The sequence below is a fragment of the Anomaloglossus baeobatrachus genome, chromosome 5 (genome assembly GCF_048569485.1).
Source record: "Anomaloglossus baeobatrachus isolate aAnoBae1 chromosome 5, aAnoBae1.hap1, whole genome shotgun sequence".
Classification (NCBI taxonomy): domain Eukaryota; kingdom Metazoa; phylum Chordata; class Amphibia; order Anura; family Aromobatidae; genus Anomaloglossus; species Anomaloglossus baeobatrachus.
Genome location: NC_134357.1, coordinates 466,386,563 through 466,407,644, shown reverse-complemented (window position 1 = coordinate 466,407,644; position 21,082 = coordinate 466,386,563). Strand labels below are relative to the sequence as shown.

Here is a 21,082-nt window from a genome sequence, read left to right as displayed (position 1 = left end):
TACACGGGAGATCAGGAGACCCCCCCATACACGGGAGATCAGGAGACCCCCCATACACGGGAGATCAGGAGACCCCCCCCCATCCACGGGAGATCAGGAGACACCCCCCCATACACGGGAGATCAGGAGACACCCCCCCATACACGGGAGATCAGGAGACACCCCCCCATACACGGGAGATCAGGAGACCCCCCCATACACGGGAGATCAGGAGACCCCCCCCCATACACGGGAAATGAGGAGACCCCCCCCATACACTGGAAATCAGGAGACACCCATACACGGGAGATCAGGAGACCCCCATACACGGGAGATCAGGAGACCGACCCATACACAGGAGATCAGGAGACCACCCATACACAGGAGATCAGGAGACCCCCCCATACACAGGAGATCAGGAGACCCCCCCATACACGGGAGATCAGGAGATCCCCCCCCCATACACGGGAGATCAGGAGACCCCCCCATACACGGGAGATCAGGAGACCCCCCATACACGGGAGATCAGGAGACCCCCCCCCATCCACGGGAGATCAGGAGACACCCCCCCCATACACGGGAGATCAGGAGACCCCCCCCCATACACGGGAGATCAGGAGACTCCCCCATACACGGGAAATGAGGAGACCCCCCCCCATACACCGGAAATCAGGAGACACCCATACACGGGAGATCAGGAGACCCCCATACACGGGAGATCAGGAGACCCCCATACACGGGAGATCAGGAGACCCCCCCCCCCATACATGGGATATTGGGAGACCCCCCATACACGGGAGATCAGAAGACACCCGCCCCCCCATACACGGGATATCAGGAGACCCCCCATTACACGGGAGATCAGGAGACCCCCCCATTACACGGGAGATCAGGAGACCCCCCCATACACGGGAGATCAGGAGACCCCCCCATACACGGGAGATCAGGAGACCCCCCATACACGGGAGATCAGGAGACCCCCCCATACACGGGAGATCAGGAGACCCCCCATACACGGGAGATCAGGAGACCCCCCATACACGGGAGATGAGGAGACCCCCCATACACGGGAGATGAGGAGACCCCCCCATACACCGGAAATCAGGAGACCCCCAATACACGGGAGATCAGGAGACCCCCCATACACGGGAGATCAGGAGACCCCCCATACACGGGAGATCAGGAGACCCCCCATACACCATAAATTAGGAGATCCCCATACACCGTAGATCAGGAGACCCCCATGCACCATAAATCAGGAGACCCCCATACACCAGAAATCAGGAGACCCCCATACACCGTAGATCAAGAAACACCCAATACCCCGGACTCGACCCCCGTACACGGGAGATCAGGAGAGACCCAATACTCCGGAGATCAGGAGACACCCAATACTCCAGAGATCAGGAGACACCCAATACTCCAGAGATCAGGAGACACCCAATACTCCAGAGATCAGGAGACACCCAATACTCCGGAGATCAGGAGACACCCAATACTCCGGAGATCAGGAGACACCCAATACTCCGGAGATCAGGAGACACCCAATACTCCGGAGATCAGGAGACACCCAATACTCCGGAGATCAGGAGACACCCAATACTCCGGAGATCAGGAGACACCCAATACTCCGGAGATCAGGAGACACCCAATACTCCGGAGATCAGGAGACACCCAATACTCCGGAGATCAGGGGGACACCCAATACTTTAGAGATCAGGGGGACACCCAATACTCCAGAGATCAGGAGACACCCAATACTCCAGAGATCAGGAGACACCCAATACTCCAGAGATCAGGAGACACCCAATACTCCAGAGATCAGGAGACACCCAATACTCCAGAGATCAGGAGACACCCAATACTCCAGAGATCAGGAGACACCCAATACTCCAGAGATCAGGAGACACCCAATACTCCAGAGATCAGGGGGACACCCAATACTCCAGAGATCAGGGGGACACCCAATACTCCAGAGATCAGGAGACACCCAATACTCCAGAGATCAGGAGACACCCAATACTCCAGAGATCAGGAGACACCCAATACTCCAGAGATCAGGAGACACCCAATACTCCGGAGATCAGGAGACACCCAATACTCCGGAGATCAGGGGGACACCCAATACTCCAGAGATCAAGAGACACCCAATACTCCGGAGATCAGGAGACACCCAATACTCCAGAGATCAGGGGGCTTGTACCTAATACGTACAGGGGTCTTGGAGCCCACATTTAACCTTCGTTTTATACTGGTGAAGCGGAGAAAAACATGGTTAAAGATGGAGCCAGCGGTTTGCTTGGATTCCCCGGGGGCTGGACCTCTGTGGCCTGTGATTAGCTGCAGCGGTCAGGTGATTTGAGCAGTGCCAATCACAGGTGACCACGGTTCGGCCTAGGCTGTACTCAGGGGGATCACTGAGGGTCTTAATTTTCACTTCTCCACGCCCCAGGTGAAGTCTTCTTGTCTGGACAACCCCTTTAAAGTCTATGGATGTATAATGGGAGGCCATAAAAGCCCCTGTAGGGTACTGTGTGCCCCAATGTCCTTCAGTATACACGTGCTGGACTATTATTATCATTGTTGGGGTCATGGCCGCCTCTGGACCGTTACCGGAGCAGCCATCATCACGGCTCTCATATCCGGGTACGTAGCGCCCCCCGCGATACGCTCTGATTGGCCTTCCCCCGTAGCGGAAGTGACGTAGCGGGGACCGGGGAGGTAGGAGTGCACGCTTCCGGCTGCGTGCAGTGGTGTCAGGCGGCGGCCGGAGCGGACACACAGCGGCCAGACATGGACATAGAGCGGGAGTTCCGGGAGGCGGACAGGAACAGCAGCTGGAACTCCATCTACCAGGTGAGGGGGCGGCAGGTCACGTGACCGCCTCATTGCGCCCGGGACAGCGCACATTCCTGCACTGACGCCAAAGGGTTAATGACTGACAGCTGTCAATCACTCGGCCTGTGCCTGATCCCGGCTCCCCGGTACCTGTATGAGCGCACAGTATAGCACACTGCCGGCTCCGCTACATACACAGCACTGTACAAAGCATCACTCCATTCATGTTAAGTGTAATATCATGGACTGCTGTAATATACTGTACTGCAATAATATCACACGTAATATCACACTACTGTCATATACTGCACTGTAATATCACGCACTGTACTGCCATATACTGCACTGTAATATCACACACTGTACTGCCATATACTGCACTGTAATATCACACACTGTACTGTCATATACTGCACTGTAATATCACACACTGTACTGCCATATACTGCACTGTAATATCACACACTGTACTGCCATATACTGCACTGTAATATCACGCACTGTACTGTCATATACTGCACTGTACTGTCATATACTGCACTGTAATATCACGCACTGTACTGCCATATACTGCACTGTAATATCACGCACTGTACTGCCATATACTGCACTGTACTGCCATATACTGCACTGTAATATCATGCACTGTACTGCCATATACTGCACTGTAATATCACGCACTGTACTGCCATATACTGCACTGTAATATCACGCACTGTACTGCCATATACTGCACTGTAATATCACGCACTGTACTGCCATTTACTGCACTGTAATATCACGCACTGTACTGCCATTTACTGCACTGTAATATCACGCACTGTACTGCCATATACTGCACTGTAATATCACACACTACTGTCATATACTGCACTGTAATATCACACTACTGTCATATACTGCACTGTAATATCACACTACTGTCATATACTGCACTGTAATATCACACACTGTACTGTCATATACTGCACTGTAATATCACACACTGTACTGTCATATACTGCACTGTAATATCACACACTACTGCCATATACTGCACTGTAATATCACACACTGTACTGTCATATACTGCACTGTAATATCACACACTACTGTCATATACTGCACTGTAATATCACACACTGTACTATCACACACTACTGCCATATACTGCACTGTACTATCACACACTTCTGCCATATACTGCACTGTAATATCACACACTACTGCCATATACTGCACTGTAATATCACACTACTGTCATATACTGCACTGTAATATCACACACTGTACTGCCATATACTGCACTGTAATATCACACACTGTACTGCCATATACTGCACTGTAATATCACACACTGTACTGCCATATACTGCACTGTAATATCACACACTGTACTGCCATATACTGCACTGTCATATACTGCACTGTAATATCACGCACTGTACTGTCATACTGCACTGTAATCACGCACTGTACTGTCATATACTGCACTGTAATATCACGCACTGTACTGCCATATACTGCACTGTAATATCACGCACTGTACTGCCATATACTGCACTGCAATATCACGCACTGTACTGCCATATACTGCACTGCAATATCACGCACTGTACTGCCATATACCCTTACTGCCATATACTGCACTGTAATATCACGCCCTGTACTGCCATATACTGCACTGTAATATCACGCACTGTACTGCCATATACTGCACTGCAATATCACGCACTGTACTGCCATATACTGCACTGCAATATCACGCACTGTACTGCCATATACTGCACTGTAATATCACGCACTGTACTGCCATATACTGCACTGTAATATCATGCACTGTACTGCCATATACTGCACTGTAATATCACGCACTGTACTGCCATATACTGCACTGTAATATCACGCACTGTACTGCCATATACTGCACTGTAATATCACGCACTGTACTGCCATATACTGCACTGTAATATCACGCACTGTACTGCCATATACTGCACTGTAATATCACGCACTGTACTGCCATATACTGCACTGTAATATCACACTACTGTCATACTGCACTGTAATATCACACACTGTACTGCCATATACTGCACTGTAATATCACACACTGTACTGCCATATACTGCACTGTAATATCACGCACTGTACTGCCATATACTGCACTGTAATATCACGCACTGTACTGCCATATACTGCACTGTAATATCACGCACTGTGCTGCCATATACTGCACTGTAATATCACGCACTGTACTGCCATATACTGCACTGTAATATCACGCACTGTACTGCCATATACTGCACTGTAATATCACGCACTGTACTGCCATTTACTGCACTGTAATATCACGCACTGTACTGCCATTTACTGCACTGTAATATCACGCACTGTACTGCCATATACTGCACTGTAATATCACACACTACTGTCATATACTGCACTGTAATATCACGCACTGTACTGCCATATACTGCACTGTAATATCACACACTACTGTCATATACTGCACTGTAATATCACACTACTGTCATATACTGCACTGTAATATCACACACTGTACTGTCATATACTGCACTGTAATATCACACACTGTACTGTCATATACTGCACTGTAATATCACACACTACTGCCATATACTGCACTGTACTATCACACACTTCTGCCATATACTGCACTGTAATATCACACACTACTGCCATATACTGCACTGTAATATCTCACTACTGTCATATACTGCACTGTAATATCACACACTGTACTGTCATATACTGCACTGTAATATCACACACTGTACTGTCATATACTGCACTGTAATATCACACACTGTACTGTCATATACTGCACTGTAATATCACACACTACTGCCATATACTGCACTGTACTATCACACACTTCTGCCATATACTGCACTGTAATATCACACACTACTGCCATATACTGCACTGTAATATCAACTACTGTCATATACTGCACTGTAATATCACACACTGTACTGCCATATACTGCACTGTAATATCACACACTGTACTGCCATATACTGCACTGTAATATCACACACTGTACTGCCATATACTGCACTGTAATATCACGCACTGTACTGTCATATACTGCACTGTAATATCACGCACTGTACTGTCATACTGCACTGTAATCACGCACTGTACTGTCATATACTGCACTGTAATCACGCACTGTACTGTCATATACTGCACTGTAATATCACGCACTGTACTGCCATATACTGCACTGTAATATCACACACTGTACTGCCATATACTGCACTGCAATATCACGCACTGTACTGCCATATACTGCACTGCAATATCACGCACTGTACTGCCATATACCCTTACTGCCATATACTGCACTGTAATATCACGCCCTGTACTGCCATATACTGCACTGTAATATCACGCACTGTACTGCAATATCACGCACTGTACTGCCATATACTGCACTGCAATATCACGCACTGTACTGCCATATACTGCACTACAATATCACGCACTGTACTGCCATATACTGCACTGTAATATCACGCACTGTACTGCCATATACTGCACTGTAATATCATGCACTGTACTGCCATATACTGCACTGTAATATCATGCACTGTACTGCCATATACTGCACTGTAATATCACGCACTGTACTGCCATATACTGCACTGTAATATCACGCACTGTACTGCCATATACTGCACTGTAATATCACGCACTGTACTGCCATATACTGCACTGTAATGTCACGCACTGTACTATACTGCACTGTAATGTTACGCACTACTACAATAATATTGTGCACTACGGTAATTGCATACTGAACTGTAGTATTGTACTATTGTACCGTAATATCACACACTCTTATTATGTCACACACTGCTATAATATCACACACTGCTATAATATTACACACTACTGTACCATAATATCACACTACTGTAATATCGGCATACTGTAATATCACACACTACTTCAGCAGTATCACACATTGTACCATAATATACTGTTGTAGTGATGTCACACACTAGTGCAATATCGGGAGACACTTAGATCAAACACTGTACTGTAATAATGCCACATGCTATACCGTATCATGCGTTGTATTGTAGTATCACATGCTGTACTGTAATATTACTATCGTAATATCACTTATTGTATTCTAGTATTACCGTACTCACTGCACCGTAGCATCGTGCACTAATCAAACACTGCGCTGTAATTCTTCCCCAGGCTGTACCCTACTATCGCGCACTGTACCGTAGCATTATGTATTGTATTGTAGTATATTCTAATGTCACACACGGAATGTAATATCACGCAGTGTGCTGTAATAATGCCACGTGCTGTACTGTAGTATGTGTTGTGTTGTTTTGTATCGCACGCAATACTGTGGTATCACGCACTGTACCATAATATCACACACTAATATCAAACACTGTGCTGTAATAATGCCACGTGTTGTTTTGTAGTATCGTGCACTAATATTAAACACTGGTGTAATAATGCCACATACCATACTGCAATACAACGCGCTGTACCATAGTAATATGCACTGTTTTACATTCTACCTTAATGACGTACAATGTGCCGTAATATCGGACTACACACATTGTATCGGAATTTACACTTGTGTACTGTAATACTGGAGTAATATCACAATATTGTCACATAATACCGGTATAATGTTACACACTGTGTTGTTGGGATGTTGCGTAGCGGTAACATGCTGTAATAAGCGCAGCGGACGTATACGTTGTGCAGTCGCTCACTGATATTTTCTGACAATGGATGTTTTGCTGATAACATGCCATCTGGTCCGTACGCCACACTCTTCTGGTGGGCGGTAATATCGTTATCGCGCACTGATCGTGAGGCGTCACACACCGCTCTTATACTGATTCACTTTTGTTCCTTTCTGATGTTGTTATATCCAACTGCAAATGTCATCTGATAGCGGTATGTCCTCATTACACCGCAGTGCCGGTATAATAATAAACCAGAGTGACCACTATATCACACTCATTATACTGAAATAACAATCAGACTTGTGGTGTACTCTAATAGTGTTACTATTACACCATCCATTATACTGTGATTAATAATGTGCTGCGCTGATATGTACGGTATTATACACTGATTTCTAATATTATATCCCCTTGCTATTATCTCCACACCCTGATAATGTCCTGTGATAGCAGTATTAATTCTCCACCCTCGTACTGGTACAGTAATATCTGCCCCACATTGCTTATAATGGGGTCACCATGTGTAATATAGGCGCCATAGGGACCTTATTAATCTCCAGCCATAAAGGCAAATTGGAAAATGAGTGAACAAATATAAAAATAATTTGATCCCCCAATTTTTTTCATTGCAGAATGGAATAGAAAATGATTTATGTTACATGAGTATGTAATATTCTGACTTCACCCCATCTTGGGTGTATAATACTGTAATGTCACACTACCCTGAATGATCAGTATATTATGTCACACCACACTGATAGCATATTATTACGTCACACTGCCCTGGGTGTATAATCACTTTCTCACGTTACATACTGTGCTAGCTGTATACAGTGTATTACACCTACCTTGCTTTATGGATATTATAATGGTATGACAACGCGTGACCTGAGTATATAATAATCCTATTACATTACACACAGCCCTGAAAGTATATTATCCCTCTCCCCATTTGCCCTGAGCATTTCATACTTTTCCCCTTCCCTATCTGTTGTGTATGTTTAGTAATGTTATTATAGATACACGTTGTAGACTTACGGCTGTACAGTGGGGTTTTGTATATTATACAGTTGAAACCAGAAGTTTTCATACACTGAGTACTGTGCCTTTAAACAGCATAGGACCGCCCATATGATGATGTCATGTCTTTGGAAGCTTCTGATAGGCTTATTGGCAACATCTGAGTTAATTAGAGACACACCTGTGGATGTATTTTAATGCACACCTGAAACACACTGCTTCTTTGTGAGGCATCATGGGAGAATCAAAAGAAATCAGCCAAGATCTCAGGAAGAGAATTGTGCACTTGCACAAGTCTGGTTCATCCTTGGGTGCAATTTCTAGATACCTGAAGGTGCCCCATTCATCTGTACAAACAATTATGTGCAAGTACAAATAAAATAGGAATGTCCAGTCATCATATCGCTCAGGAAGGAGACGGGTTCCATGTACCAGAGATGACCGTGTTTTCGTCAGACATGTGCATATCAATCCACGAACAAAAGCAAAAGACCTTGTGAAGATGCTGGCGAAAGCTGGTAAGATTGTGTCATCCACAGCGAAACAACTACTGTATCAACATGGGCTGAAAGGTCACTCTTCCAGGAAGAAGCCATTACTCCAAAAGAAACATAAAAAGCCAGATAAAGGGTTGCAAATGCATATAGGAGCAAAGCCTTTAATTATTGGAGACATGTCCTGTGTTACGCCAAAATCAAAACTAATATTGAACTGTTTGACTATGACCATCGTTACGTTTAGAGGAAAAAGGGAGAAGCTTTGAACCCTAAGAACAGCATCCCAACTGTGAAACACGGGGGTGACAGCATCATGTTGTGAGGTTGTTTTGCTGCAGGAGGGACTGGAGCACTTCATAAAATAGATGGCATCATGAGGAAAGAAGATCACGTGGCAATACTGAAGCAACATCTCAAGACATCAGCCAGGCACTTAAAGTTTGGGTAGAAATGGGTCTTCCAAATGGACAATGACCTAGAGCTCACTGCTAAACTGGTTAGTTACAAAGTGGCTTAAGGATAAAAAAGTCAGAGTTTTGGAGTGGCCATCACAATGCCCTGATCTCAATCCTATTGAAAATGTATGGGCAAAGCTGAAAAGGCCGGTGTGAGCAAGGCGACCTACAAACAGCTCAGTTACACCAGTTCTGTCAGGAGGCATGGGCCCAAATTCCTACCAACTATTGTGAGAAGCTTCTGGAAGGGTAACCAAAATGTTTCATCCAAGTCATAAGGGGGCTTTACACGCTACGATCTCGTTAATGTTTTATTGTCGGGGTCACGTTGTTAGTGACGCACATCCGGCGTCATTAACGATATCGCAGCGTGTGACACTGACCAGCGACCTCAAAAATGGTGAAAATCGTTCACCATGGAGAGGTCGTCCCAAACTCAAAAATCAGTGAGGGTTGTTTATCCATGTTGTTCATCGTTCATGCGGCAGCACATATCGCTGTGTGTGACACCGCAGGAGCGAGGAACGTCTCCTTACCTGCCGCCGGGATGTTACGTCCTGCTCATCTCCGCCCCTCCGCTTTGATTGGCCGGCCGCTTAGTGACGTTGCGGTGACGTCGCTGTGATGCCGAACGTCCCTCCCCCTTGAAGGAGGGATATTTCGGCAGTCGCAGAGACGCCGCCGACCAGGTAAGTACGTGTGACGCTGCCGTAGCGATAATGTTCGCTACGGCAGCGATCACAAACAATCGCATGCGCGACGGGGGCGGGTACTTACACGCTCACTATCGCTAGAAATTGCTAGCGATATCGCTACCGTGTAAAGCCCCCTATACAGTGTAAGGGCAATGGTACCAAATACTAATGAAATGGATGAAAACTTTTAACTTCACAGAAAGTAATAAAAATGCCTTAAATATTCTCTCTAAGGCTATGTGCGCACGTTGCGTATTTGCATGCAGTTACGCTGCGATCTACACCGCAGCGTAACTGCATGCGTCCTGCGTCCCCTGCACAGTCTATGAAGATTGTGCAGGGGCCGTGCGCACGTGGTGTATTAGAGCGCAGCGCTTTGGCTGCTGCCCGAAGCGTGTGTTCTAAGAAGTGACATGTCACTTATTCCGTGCGCTCTGCATGCAGCCCCCGCTCTGTCTATGGGAGGAGCTGCAGTCAGAGCGCATGAAATCGGCTTTTTTTTTTTTTTTTCATTACGGACTGTTTCTGCAGCGATTTGAAGCGCACATGTGCTGTTCAAATCGCTGCAGAAATTTCTGCACTGACGGTACGCTACGTGCGCACATAGCCTAATTATTCTGGCATTTTTCAAATATAAATAATTTTGTTAATTCTTATTGACCTAAAACAGGAAAAGTTTATTCTGATTTCATGTCAGATAGTAAGAAAAACATGCAGATGTGTCTTTATAGAGAGCGGAGGGAAACGTCTGGGTTCAACTGTACATCGCGTTATTAGGCTCCAGCAATGGCCTTGTACTAGTGTCTAGTTAGTATTCCTGCGCTCCGTCCCACTGCTCCCGTCCCACTGCTCCCGTCCTGCGCTCCGTCCCACTGCTCCCGTCCTGCGCTCCGTCCCACTGCTCCCGTCCTGCGCTCCGTCCTGCGCTCCGTCCCACTGCTCCCGTCCTGCGCTCCGTCCCACTGCTCCCGTCCTGCGCTCCGTCCCACTGCTCCCGTCCTGCGCTCCGTCCCACTGCTCCCGTCCTGCGCTCCGTCCCACTGCTCCCGTCCCCATATTTTCGCATGTGCGCTGGCCGGTGATTTCTCTGAGGTTTGGTCACCAGTTTCTCTGACCTCTTTTTCTTCATCTCCCCATGTGTCTGCACACGACGCAGATCACTTTGCCACCAGGGAAAAGGCTCGGTACTCCTCATAACCACTGTGTAAATCCGTCGGCAGCAGACCCCGGCCAGGGCACGTTCTTCTAAAATTAGTAAGAGGCAGTGCGGATGTGCTGGGAGTTGTAGTGTCTGTAGAGACCTCATCATCATGCCCATTGGCAACGATGGCACCAAATTTCAATTTGTGACAGTCTTTGGTGTAGCGTGTGCCCCGTCTGGTACTGAGAGTGCAAGTAAGGCCGCGCTCACATCAGCGGTATTTTGCCGCAAAACCGGATCCGTCACAAATGCGTTTCAGTTCCATTCATTTCCAATGGAATCGCGGCAAGATGCGGTCACATGCGGTTATGTGTATGACGCACGCAACCGCATGTGACCGCATCTTGCCGCGATTCCATTGGAAATGAATGGAACTGAAACGCATTTGTGACTGATCCGGTTTTGCGGCAAAATACCGCTGATGTGAGCGCGGCCTTAGCTATGGGGTGTGCCGTCCCCCTCTCCTGACCGCCTGCTCTGTGACTTGTGTGTCTTGCCCTAACATATTTTGCCAGCACAGTGTTTCCCTGAGCGGGCAGTGTCCACGTGTTCAGAGATGTTGCAGTCCCAGTCTCTGGTGATCCGGCTCATTGATCGCCCTCCTGTGCTTACGCTTTTCCCCCTTTTTCTGTGACATTGATTTTCGTTAATGGACGGGGCTCAGCGTTTTGGCCAGGGCTGTGACAGCAATTCCGGTCGACTGAGTTACAGCCTCTTCCATTGATGCCTTCCCAAGTCCTGTGCAGTGACGTGAGCAATCAATGGCCGATATTGGCCGTGTCCCCCGGGTGAGCTGCTCCCATACTCAGCCTGGTCTCCACCGTCTCATATACTTGTATACATATATATATTTATTCACTTATAAAGCGCTATTAATTCCACAGCGCTTTACATACATTGGCAACACTGTCCCCATTGGGGCTCACAATCTACTTTCCCTATCAGTATGTTTTTTTGGCGTGTGGGAGGAAACCCACACAAATATGGATGGAGAACATACAAACTCCTTGCAGATGGTGTCCTGAGTGGGACTGGAACCCAGGACCCCAGCGCTGCAAGACTGCAGTGCTAACCACTGAGCCACTGTGCCGCCCTGACACTTTGGTTCCAATTCATCAGTTGCATTGTTTTTTTTATTTATTTTTGCCTTGCATTATTCGTTTGTCTGTTGCTCCAAATTCTTCCAAATGGAGCATGTGGTTTGTGATTTTTTTTCTTTAGCAAAATCAAAGAATGCTCTTTATATTTGTCTTTAACCTGTTATGCAAAATTGAGTACACCCCTCACATTTTTGTAAATATTTCTTTATATCTTTTTTATGAAACATCACTGAAGATCTGACACTTTGATACAAAGTAGTCAGTGTGCAGCTTGTATAACAGTGTAAATTTGGTGTCCTCTAAATAACTCAACACAAGTGAGTACACCCCTTAGTGAAGATAACCAAATTATGCCCAAACTTTGTGTGTTCACCATTATTTTCAAGTACTGCCTTACGATAACTCTCTTGGGCATGGAGTTCTTTAGAGCTTCACATGAGCCACTGGATCCTCTTCCATCCTCCATGGGTACATCACGGAGCTGGGGGATGTGAGAGATCTTGTGCTCCCTCGCTTTCCCTTTGAGCATGCCCCACAGATGCGCAATAGGGTTTAGGTCTGGAGACATGCTTGGTCAGTCCAGCACCTTTTACCCTCAGTTCGTCTTGGAGGTATGTTTGGGGTTGTTATCATTTTGAAATACAGAAGTAGGAGGATCTTGCTCTGCTTCAGTATGTCACAGTATAAGTTGTCGTTCATAGTTCCCTCAATGAACTGGATGGAGCTCCCCACAGCTGGCAGCACTTGTGCAGCCCCAAACCATGACACTGCCACCACCATGTTTGACTGTAGGCAGGACACACTTGTCTTTGCTCTCCTCACCTGGTTGTTGCCACACACACTTGTCACCATCTGAACCAATTATGCTTATCTTTGATAACATCGATGTAGCAGTGAGTATTGTCGTAGTGGGGCGCAATATTGAACCCTCAGATCATTTAAGTCTGCTACCCAAAGATTGGATGATGGCTGAATCTGCATTCATTGCTATCAGTTACTCTCCTCTCTGCCTTCCTTCTTGCAATGTGTGTCATTAGTCACTTTACTTCTGGAAATCCATGTAAGAATCAGGAGGCTTAGGATAGGATGAGCAGTTCTAGGCTTCACCCTGATAGGACTTTGATTTTGTATATGGAGGTTTGGACATTCACGGTGACTCCTTGAATTTACAGGCAGTACCATATCCTGTCGCTAAGCGTTGCGCAGTTATGACCGAACGTGACTGGAAGACTTCCCCTTTTACGCAGGACAAGTTGCCATTGTGTTTGTGACACTGGTGACGGTCCCTTACGTAGTGATGTTGCAACCAGCATTGTTCCAAGTGTTCAACATTTCTAATGACGGAACGTTCCTCCTCAGACCTCGCAGGGTGATGATGGTCCAGAATCCAACGTCTATGATTGCACCACAAGGCCTGATCCAGGGGACGCTCAGCTCTGCCGTACGTAATAAAGGGCAGTGTGAAGGGTTGTCAGCCCCCCCCCCCATTATAGTAGTTGTACAGATTGAAACACAACTAAGAGGCCTCACTTAAAAGGGTTATCCCATCTCCAAGATCCTATTCCAATTTGTAGTAGGTGTAATAATAATATTAGTAAATACCTTCAGTTAGAAATGTAGTATAGTTCTCCTGATTTAGCCATGTCTCTTACCTCATGTGCAGGGCATTGCAGCTTAGGTATCCATGGTTACCACCACAAACAACTGTCACTGTGTGAGTGGTCGTTACCATGTATACCTAAGGTCCTGCATTGCCCTGCACATGAGGTAAGCCACATATACTACATTTCTAATTGGAGGGATTTGCTAATACTGTTACACCTACTACACATTGGGATAGGATCTTTAAGATGGGAATACTCCATTAAGGTCTTTTACAAGAAGCTACTTCAGGGCCTGTGCACGTTGCGTTTTTGTTGCATTTTTTCTGCCCAGTTTTATCACAAAAACTTAAAGGGTTTCCAGATTCCAGCAAAATACAGTGGAACCTTGGTTAACGAGAACAATCCGTTCTGGGACTGTGCTTGTAAACCAAGTTACTCGTTCAGCAAAGCAAGATTTCCCATAGGAATCATTGCAATGCAGACAATTCATACCACAACTTGTTAAATGTCCCATCCTGGTCCCCTATTGTGCCATTCCACACACGTACACACACACACGTACACACACACACGTACACACACACACGTACACACACACACGTACACACACACACGTACACACACACACGTACACACACACACACGTACACACACACACGTACACACACACACACACACACGTACACACACACACGTACACACACACACGTACACACACACACGTACACACACACACGTACACACACACACGTACACACACACACACGTACACACACACACGTACACACACACGTACACACACACACGTACACACACACACGTACACACACACGTACACACACACGTACACACACACGTACACACACACGTACACACACACGTACACACACACGTACACACACACACGTACACACACACACGTACACGTACACACGTACACGTACACACGTACACGTACACACGTACACGTACACACGTACACGTACACACGTACACGTACACACGTGTACACGTACACACGTGTACACGTACACACGTACACGTACACACGTACACGTACACACGTACACGTACACACACACACGTACACGTACACACGTACACACACGTACACGTACACACGTACACACACACGTACACACACACACGTACACACACACACACACGTACACACGTACGTACACACGTGTACGTACACACACACACGTACACACGTGTACACACGTACACGTACACACGTACACGTACACACGTACACGTACACACACGTACACGTACACACACACGTACACGTACACACACACGTACACGTACACACGTACACACGTACACACACACACACGTACACGTACACACACACGTACACGTACACACGTACACACGTACACACACACACGTACACGTACACACGTACACACACACACGTACACACACACACGTACACGTACACACGTACACGTACACACGTGTACACGTACACACGTGTACACGTACACACGTGTACACGTACACACGTGTACACGTACACACGTACACGTACACACGTACACGTACACACGTACACACACACACGTACACACACACACGTACACACACACACACACACGTACACACACACACGTACACACGTACACACGTACACGTACAAACACGTACACACACGTACACACACACGTACACGTACACACACACGTACACGTACACACACACGTACACGTACACACACACGTACACGTACACACACACGTACACGTACACACGTACACGTACACACGTACACACGCACACGTACACACGCACACGTACACACGCACACGTACACACACACACGTACACACACACGTACACGTACACACGTACACGTACACGTACACGTACACACGTACACGTACACACACACGTACACACGTACACACGTACACACGTACACACGTACACGTACACGTGTACACACGTACACGTGTACACACGTACACGTACACACGTACACACGTACACACGTACACGTACACACACACGTACACGTACACACACACGTACACGTACACACACACGTACACGTACACACACACACGTACACACACACACGTACACACACACACGTACACACACACACGTACACACACACACGTACACACACACACGTACACACACACACGTACACACACACACGTACACACACGTACACACACACACGTACACACACACACGTACACACACGTACGTACACGTGTACACACGTACACACGTACACACGTACACACGTACACGTACACACGTACACGTACACACACACACGTACACACACACACGTACACACGTACACACACACGTACACACACACACGTACACACACACACGTACACACACACACGTACACACACACGTACACACACACGTACACACACGTACACGCACGTACACACACGTACACGTACACACGTACACGTACACACGTACACGTACACACACGTACACACGTACACGTACACACGTACACGTACACGTACACACACGTACACACGTACACGTACACACGTACACACACACGTACACACGTACACGTACACACGTACACGTACACACGTACACACGTACACACGTACACACGTACACGTACACACGTACACGTACACACGTACACGTACACACGTACACACGTACACGTACACACGTACACGTACACACGTACACGTACACACGTACACGTACACACGTACACGTACACACACACACGTACACACACACACGTACACACACACACGTACACACACACACGTACACACACGTACACACGCACACGTGTACACGTACACACACACACACACGTACACATACACACACACGTACACACACGTACACACACACACACGTACACGTACACACACACGTACACACACACACACGTACACATACACACACACGTACACACACGTACACACACACACACACACACGTACACACACACGTAGACTTACACACACACGTACACTTACACACACACGCACACGTACACACACACGCACACGTACACGCACACGTACACACACACGCACACGTACACACACAGACGCAGACGTACACACACACACACGTACACACACACACACGTACACACACACACACGTACACACGCACATATTATGCTCACCCTACCTTCCGTTCCTTCGCCGGTCTCCTGGGACTTGCTGTTCTCCGGTACGGGCTGTGTATCGGGTTACCATAACGACAAGGGAGGAACTTCCGCTGCCAGAGCGCTGACGTCAAAGGCAGGAGACGCTTGCCTCTGATTGGCCAGCGCGCTGCCTTTGAGTAGCGGTGACAGAGGAAGTTCCTGCTTCGTCGCTATGGATGCCGATGCACAGCCTATACCAGCGAACTACAGAACCCAGGAGGCTGGCGATGGAACAGAAGGTACACATATTATGCTCACCTTACCTTCTGTTCCATCGCTGGCCTCCTGGGTCTCGTAGTTCGCCGCGAGGACGTCGCGATGTACCCGGGAACTACAAGACCCAGGAGGCCGGCGGTGTAACGGAAGGTAAGGTGAGCATAATACTGTATGTGTGTGTGTGTGTGCGTGCGTGTGTGTGTGTTTGTGCGTACTTGTGTGTGTTTTGTGTGCACTGCAAGTGCAGGTCAGAGCGTGGTGGCTGTATGGAACCGGAAGTGTGTGCGGTGAGGATTTTGCTCGTACAGCAAAGCTTTCTCGTAAACAGAGTTACAAATTTACAGAAAGCTTTGCTCGTTAAGCGAGGTACCACTGTATGAGATTCCTGAAGTCTCATGCATTTGTAGCTTATTTTTGCCTTTGAGATTTGGTGCTGATTGAAATATACAGCATGTCAATTCTTTCAGCGTTTTTTTTCTTTTTTTTTTTTTTGCTGAAGATTTTTTTCACCCTTTTTCAAATGAGTGGGGAAAAATCTGCATAAAAAAAACGCATTTTATGCTCGTTTTTCCTGTGCAGAGATACAGAAATGGGGCTGATTTTTCTATATATTTTTTTTTTCTTTGCACCCAATACTTAGTGTAATCATTGTTTTTAATTTTTATTCCATAAATCCATACCACACGTGACAATAAACAACTTTGTAATATATGTTATCAGATACATTTACTTCTTCCTCTGCCAGAATTGATCAGCCATTATCAATATTCTCAGCTCACAGTAAAATCTGTATTCAGTGAAGACTTTCCCATTACTGAGAGAAAATAGCAGTTGGTGCTGATGAGATTCTATGTAGGAGGAGCAGCTAGAGGCCAACAGACGTTCTCCTGAAACGACAGTTACAATTCTCCATAGAACTTTATAGGCACCAACTGCCATTTGCTATCTCAGTAGATAGAAGAGGGGGGCAGAATACCCCTTGGGTCGCAATGTGTCCACATTCACTTGTATTGTGCTGTGATGTAGCAGGGATATTTTGTGACCTTTGGTCGCAGGCAGAGTTGTCGCGTGGCCCCAGCCTGATTCTGCACCACAGGACGGCATCTTATCCGGTGACCCTGCACATATTCAAGTGTCCATAATGTTACGAGTGGTGCATATTGGGCGGCACGGTGGCTCAGTGGTTAGTGCAGTCTTGCAGCGCTGGGGTCCTGGGTTCAAATCCCACCAAGGACACCATCTGCAAGGAGTTTTGTATGTTCTCCCCGTGTTTGCATGGGTTTCCTCCGGCTACTCCGATTTCCTCCCACACTCCAAAAACATACTAATAGGGAACATAGATTGTGAGCCCCAATGGGGACAGTGTTGCCATTGTATGTAAAGTGCTGTGGAATTAACCGCTATATAAATGAATAAATATTATATTATATTCACATCTACCCAAAATATTTCAAAAGTAACTGGCATTTTAATTTTTATTTAATAGATTTATAGTTCATGTGAAAATAGGCAACTTATATATATATATTCAGAGAAATCTGCTTCTTTCTCCTCCTGGACCGATCTTTCATTCTCAATTCCTTGGTAAGATCAATGAAGTTTCCCATTACTAAGATAGATGACAGTTGGTGCTGATGAGATTCTATGGAGGAACTAGAGGCCGACAGACATTCTCCTGCAAGTTCTCCCGAAACGACAATTACATTTCTCCATAGAACTTTATAGGCACCAACTGTCATCTCCTATCTCAGTAATGGGAAAGTCTGTATTTACTGGAGACAGATTAAAGAACTGTGAGAATAAATGATCCGTCCAGGAGGAAAAAAAGGCGGATTCTGTAAGATATTTTACAAAGGCTTTTTTTTTTTTTATTTTGACATATACTATTGATTAATGAGAAAAATTAACAATGTGTCGCTTACATTATACACACATTAAAAAAGGAAATGGGGCAAGTAATTTAAATAAAAAAATAATAATAATTTAATACATTAACCAGAGCATTAACACTAGAACTACTGGACTCGTGACACCTAATAGAACTACATAGTGCGAAGTAGTCAAAATGACTACCTCAGTAGTTCTAGTGTTAAAAATGGTTCACATAGTGGACGTGAGTCATCACCGGAGGGGGGGGACTTGTCATTGACGGCATGATGGTAATGCATGTCAGCTTTATGTAATGGACATGATTGATGTCATCTATAGCAGAAGAGAAAAGACTCGGCCGGTAGGATCAATTTACCATAGTAAGACTGTGAGCGCCTGTCTATAGGGGACGAGCTGCAAGGAAACTGCTTCAGGCACTCGCCATAGGGCCTTATTCAGACACAGCTGTTCTCGTACATGACTCCTTCCTTCCATCAGTCGCTGGATCAGATTTTCAGCTGTGCTTGGAGTGTATCAGCGTCTTTCTTGTATAACACCCCCCCCCCCCCCAAAGAAGATAAATTATAAAGCTTCCGCTGTCCATTACTGTGTAATACAGCTATTCTCATCTGTTGTCTGTAGCCTTCAGCATTGCAAAACCCACTGTCTGCAAGTGCGGCTTGTGTAAAATTAAAGGAAAGACAAACTGTGATTTACTCACCCTCCCCAGGTCCAGTGCGGAGTCTCTGCTACTTCTCCCGATGTCTTTTATTGTCTGCAGTGCCGTCGCCACATTGACAGCACTGCGGTCAATCATCGGCAGCTTAGTTGTGAAGAGTCACTGAGTCTTATTGGCTGCAGTGTTGTCCGCATGATGTCAGCGCTGCAGAAAGTATCAGACGCTGGGACCGGCAGAGGACACTGATCTCTGGACCTGGGGAGGGTGAGGAAGGAAAAGTTTGTGTTTTTTGGTTTTTTTTGTTTTTATTTTTTTCTCAAACTGCAGCCGGGGACAGGTTTTTTGTTTTTTTTTTTTTTTTTCTGAATTCGAAAACCCCTTTTAAGTGTTAAAATAGAAATACAAATGGTGTTCAGTTTTGCGATGCAGAAGGCTGCAGACAACAGAGGAGAATAGCTGTCGCCCAGTGGCAGAGAACAATGTGTTCTGTGTGTTTGGCCCTTTAAATGTGAGTGCAGCCTCCTCCTGCATTTTATTTGGCCTCTTTTGAAGGCCGCTGGTATATCATTCAGCCTGAGCTTTCTGGAGGTCGGATGTGATGTTGACAGTCTCCTCTCTGGGGTCATCGTTGGCGGCTCTAATGGCTGCCACTGAGATGAAGGGTCTGTGAGGTTATGGTCACTCTATTTTATCCCCTTACAATCCCTACTTGCTGATTGTTTCCCCACTGTGTAATATTGTTGTGTGTTCTGTAATATTGACACCTGCACAATCTGTCTCATCCCAAAGGTGCATCGCAGACCCCCCTGCCCCCCACGCCTGTAGGAGGGAGGACGTGCACAGACGCTCCTTAAAATCCTTCATCCTCCCTGATGCATTGTTTCTTCTGAGGATCCTGTGTCCAGACCTGCCGCACCGCCGAGCTCTGCACACACGGCAAGTCCAGACCCATCAGTCACCGCAGCGATCCCTGTCCTGAGAGCTACCTCCAGGTCTGTGCACCCAAACATGTGATACCGGG

The 21,082-nt window shown here is 46.5% G+C and overlaps 1 protein-coding gene across 1 annotated transcript in view; it reads left to right on the top strand.

Annotated features, from left to right (window-relative positions):
* The first annotated feature begins 2,692 nt into the window (after positions 1 to 2,692).
* PTPN1 (protein tyrosine phosphatase non-receptor type 1) overlaps positions 2,693 to 21,082 on the top strand; it is a 72,936-nt gene continuing 54,546 nt past the window's right edge. Inside the window, exon 1 of the mRNA XM_075350609.1 lies at positions 2,693 to 2,835. Coding sequence (XP_075206724.1) covers positions 2,773 to 2,835 — 63 coding nt within the window. The 5' untranslated portion in view covers positions 2,693 to 2,772. The remainder of the gene's footprint in view (positions 2,836 to 21,082) is intronic.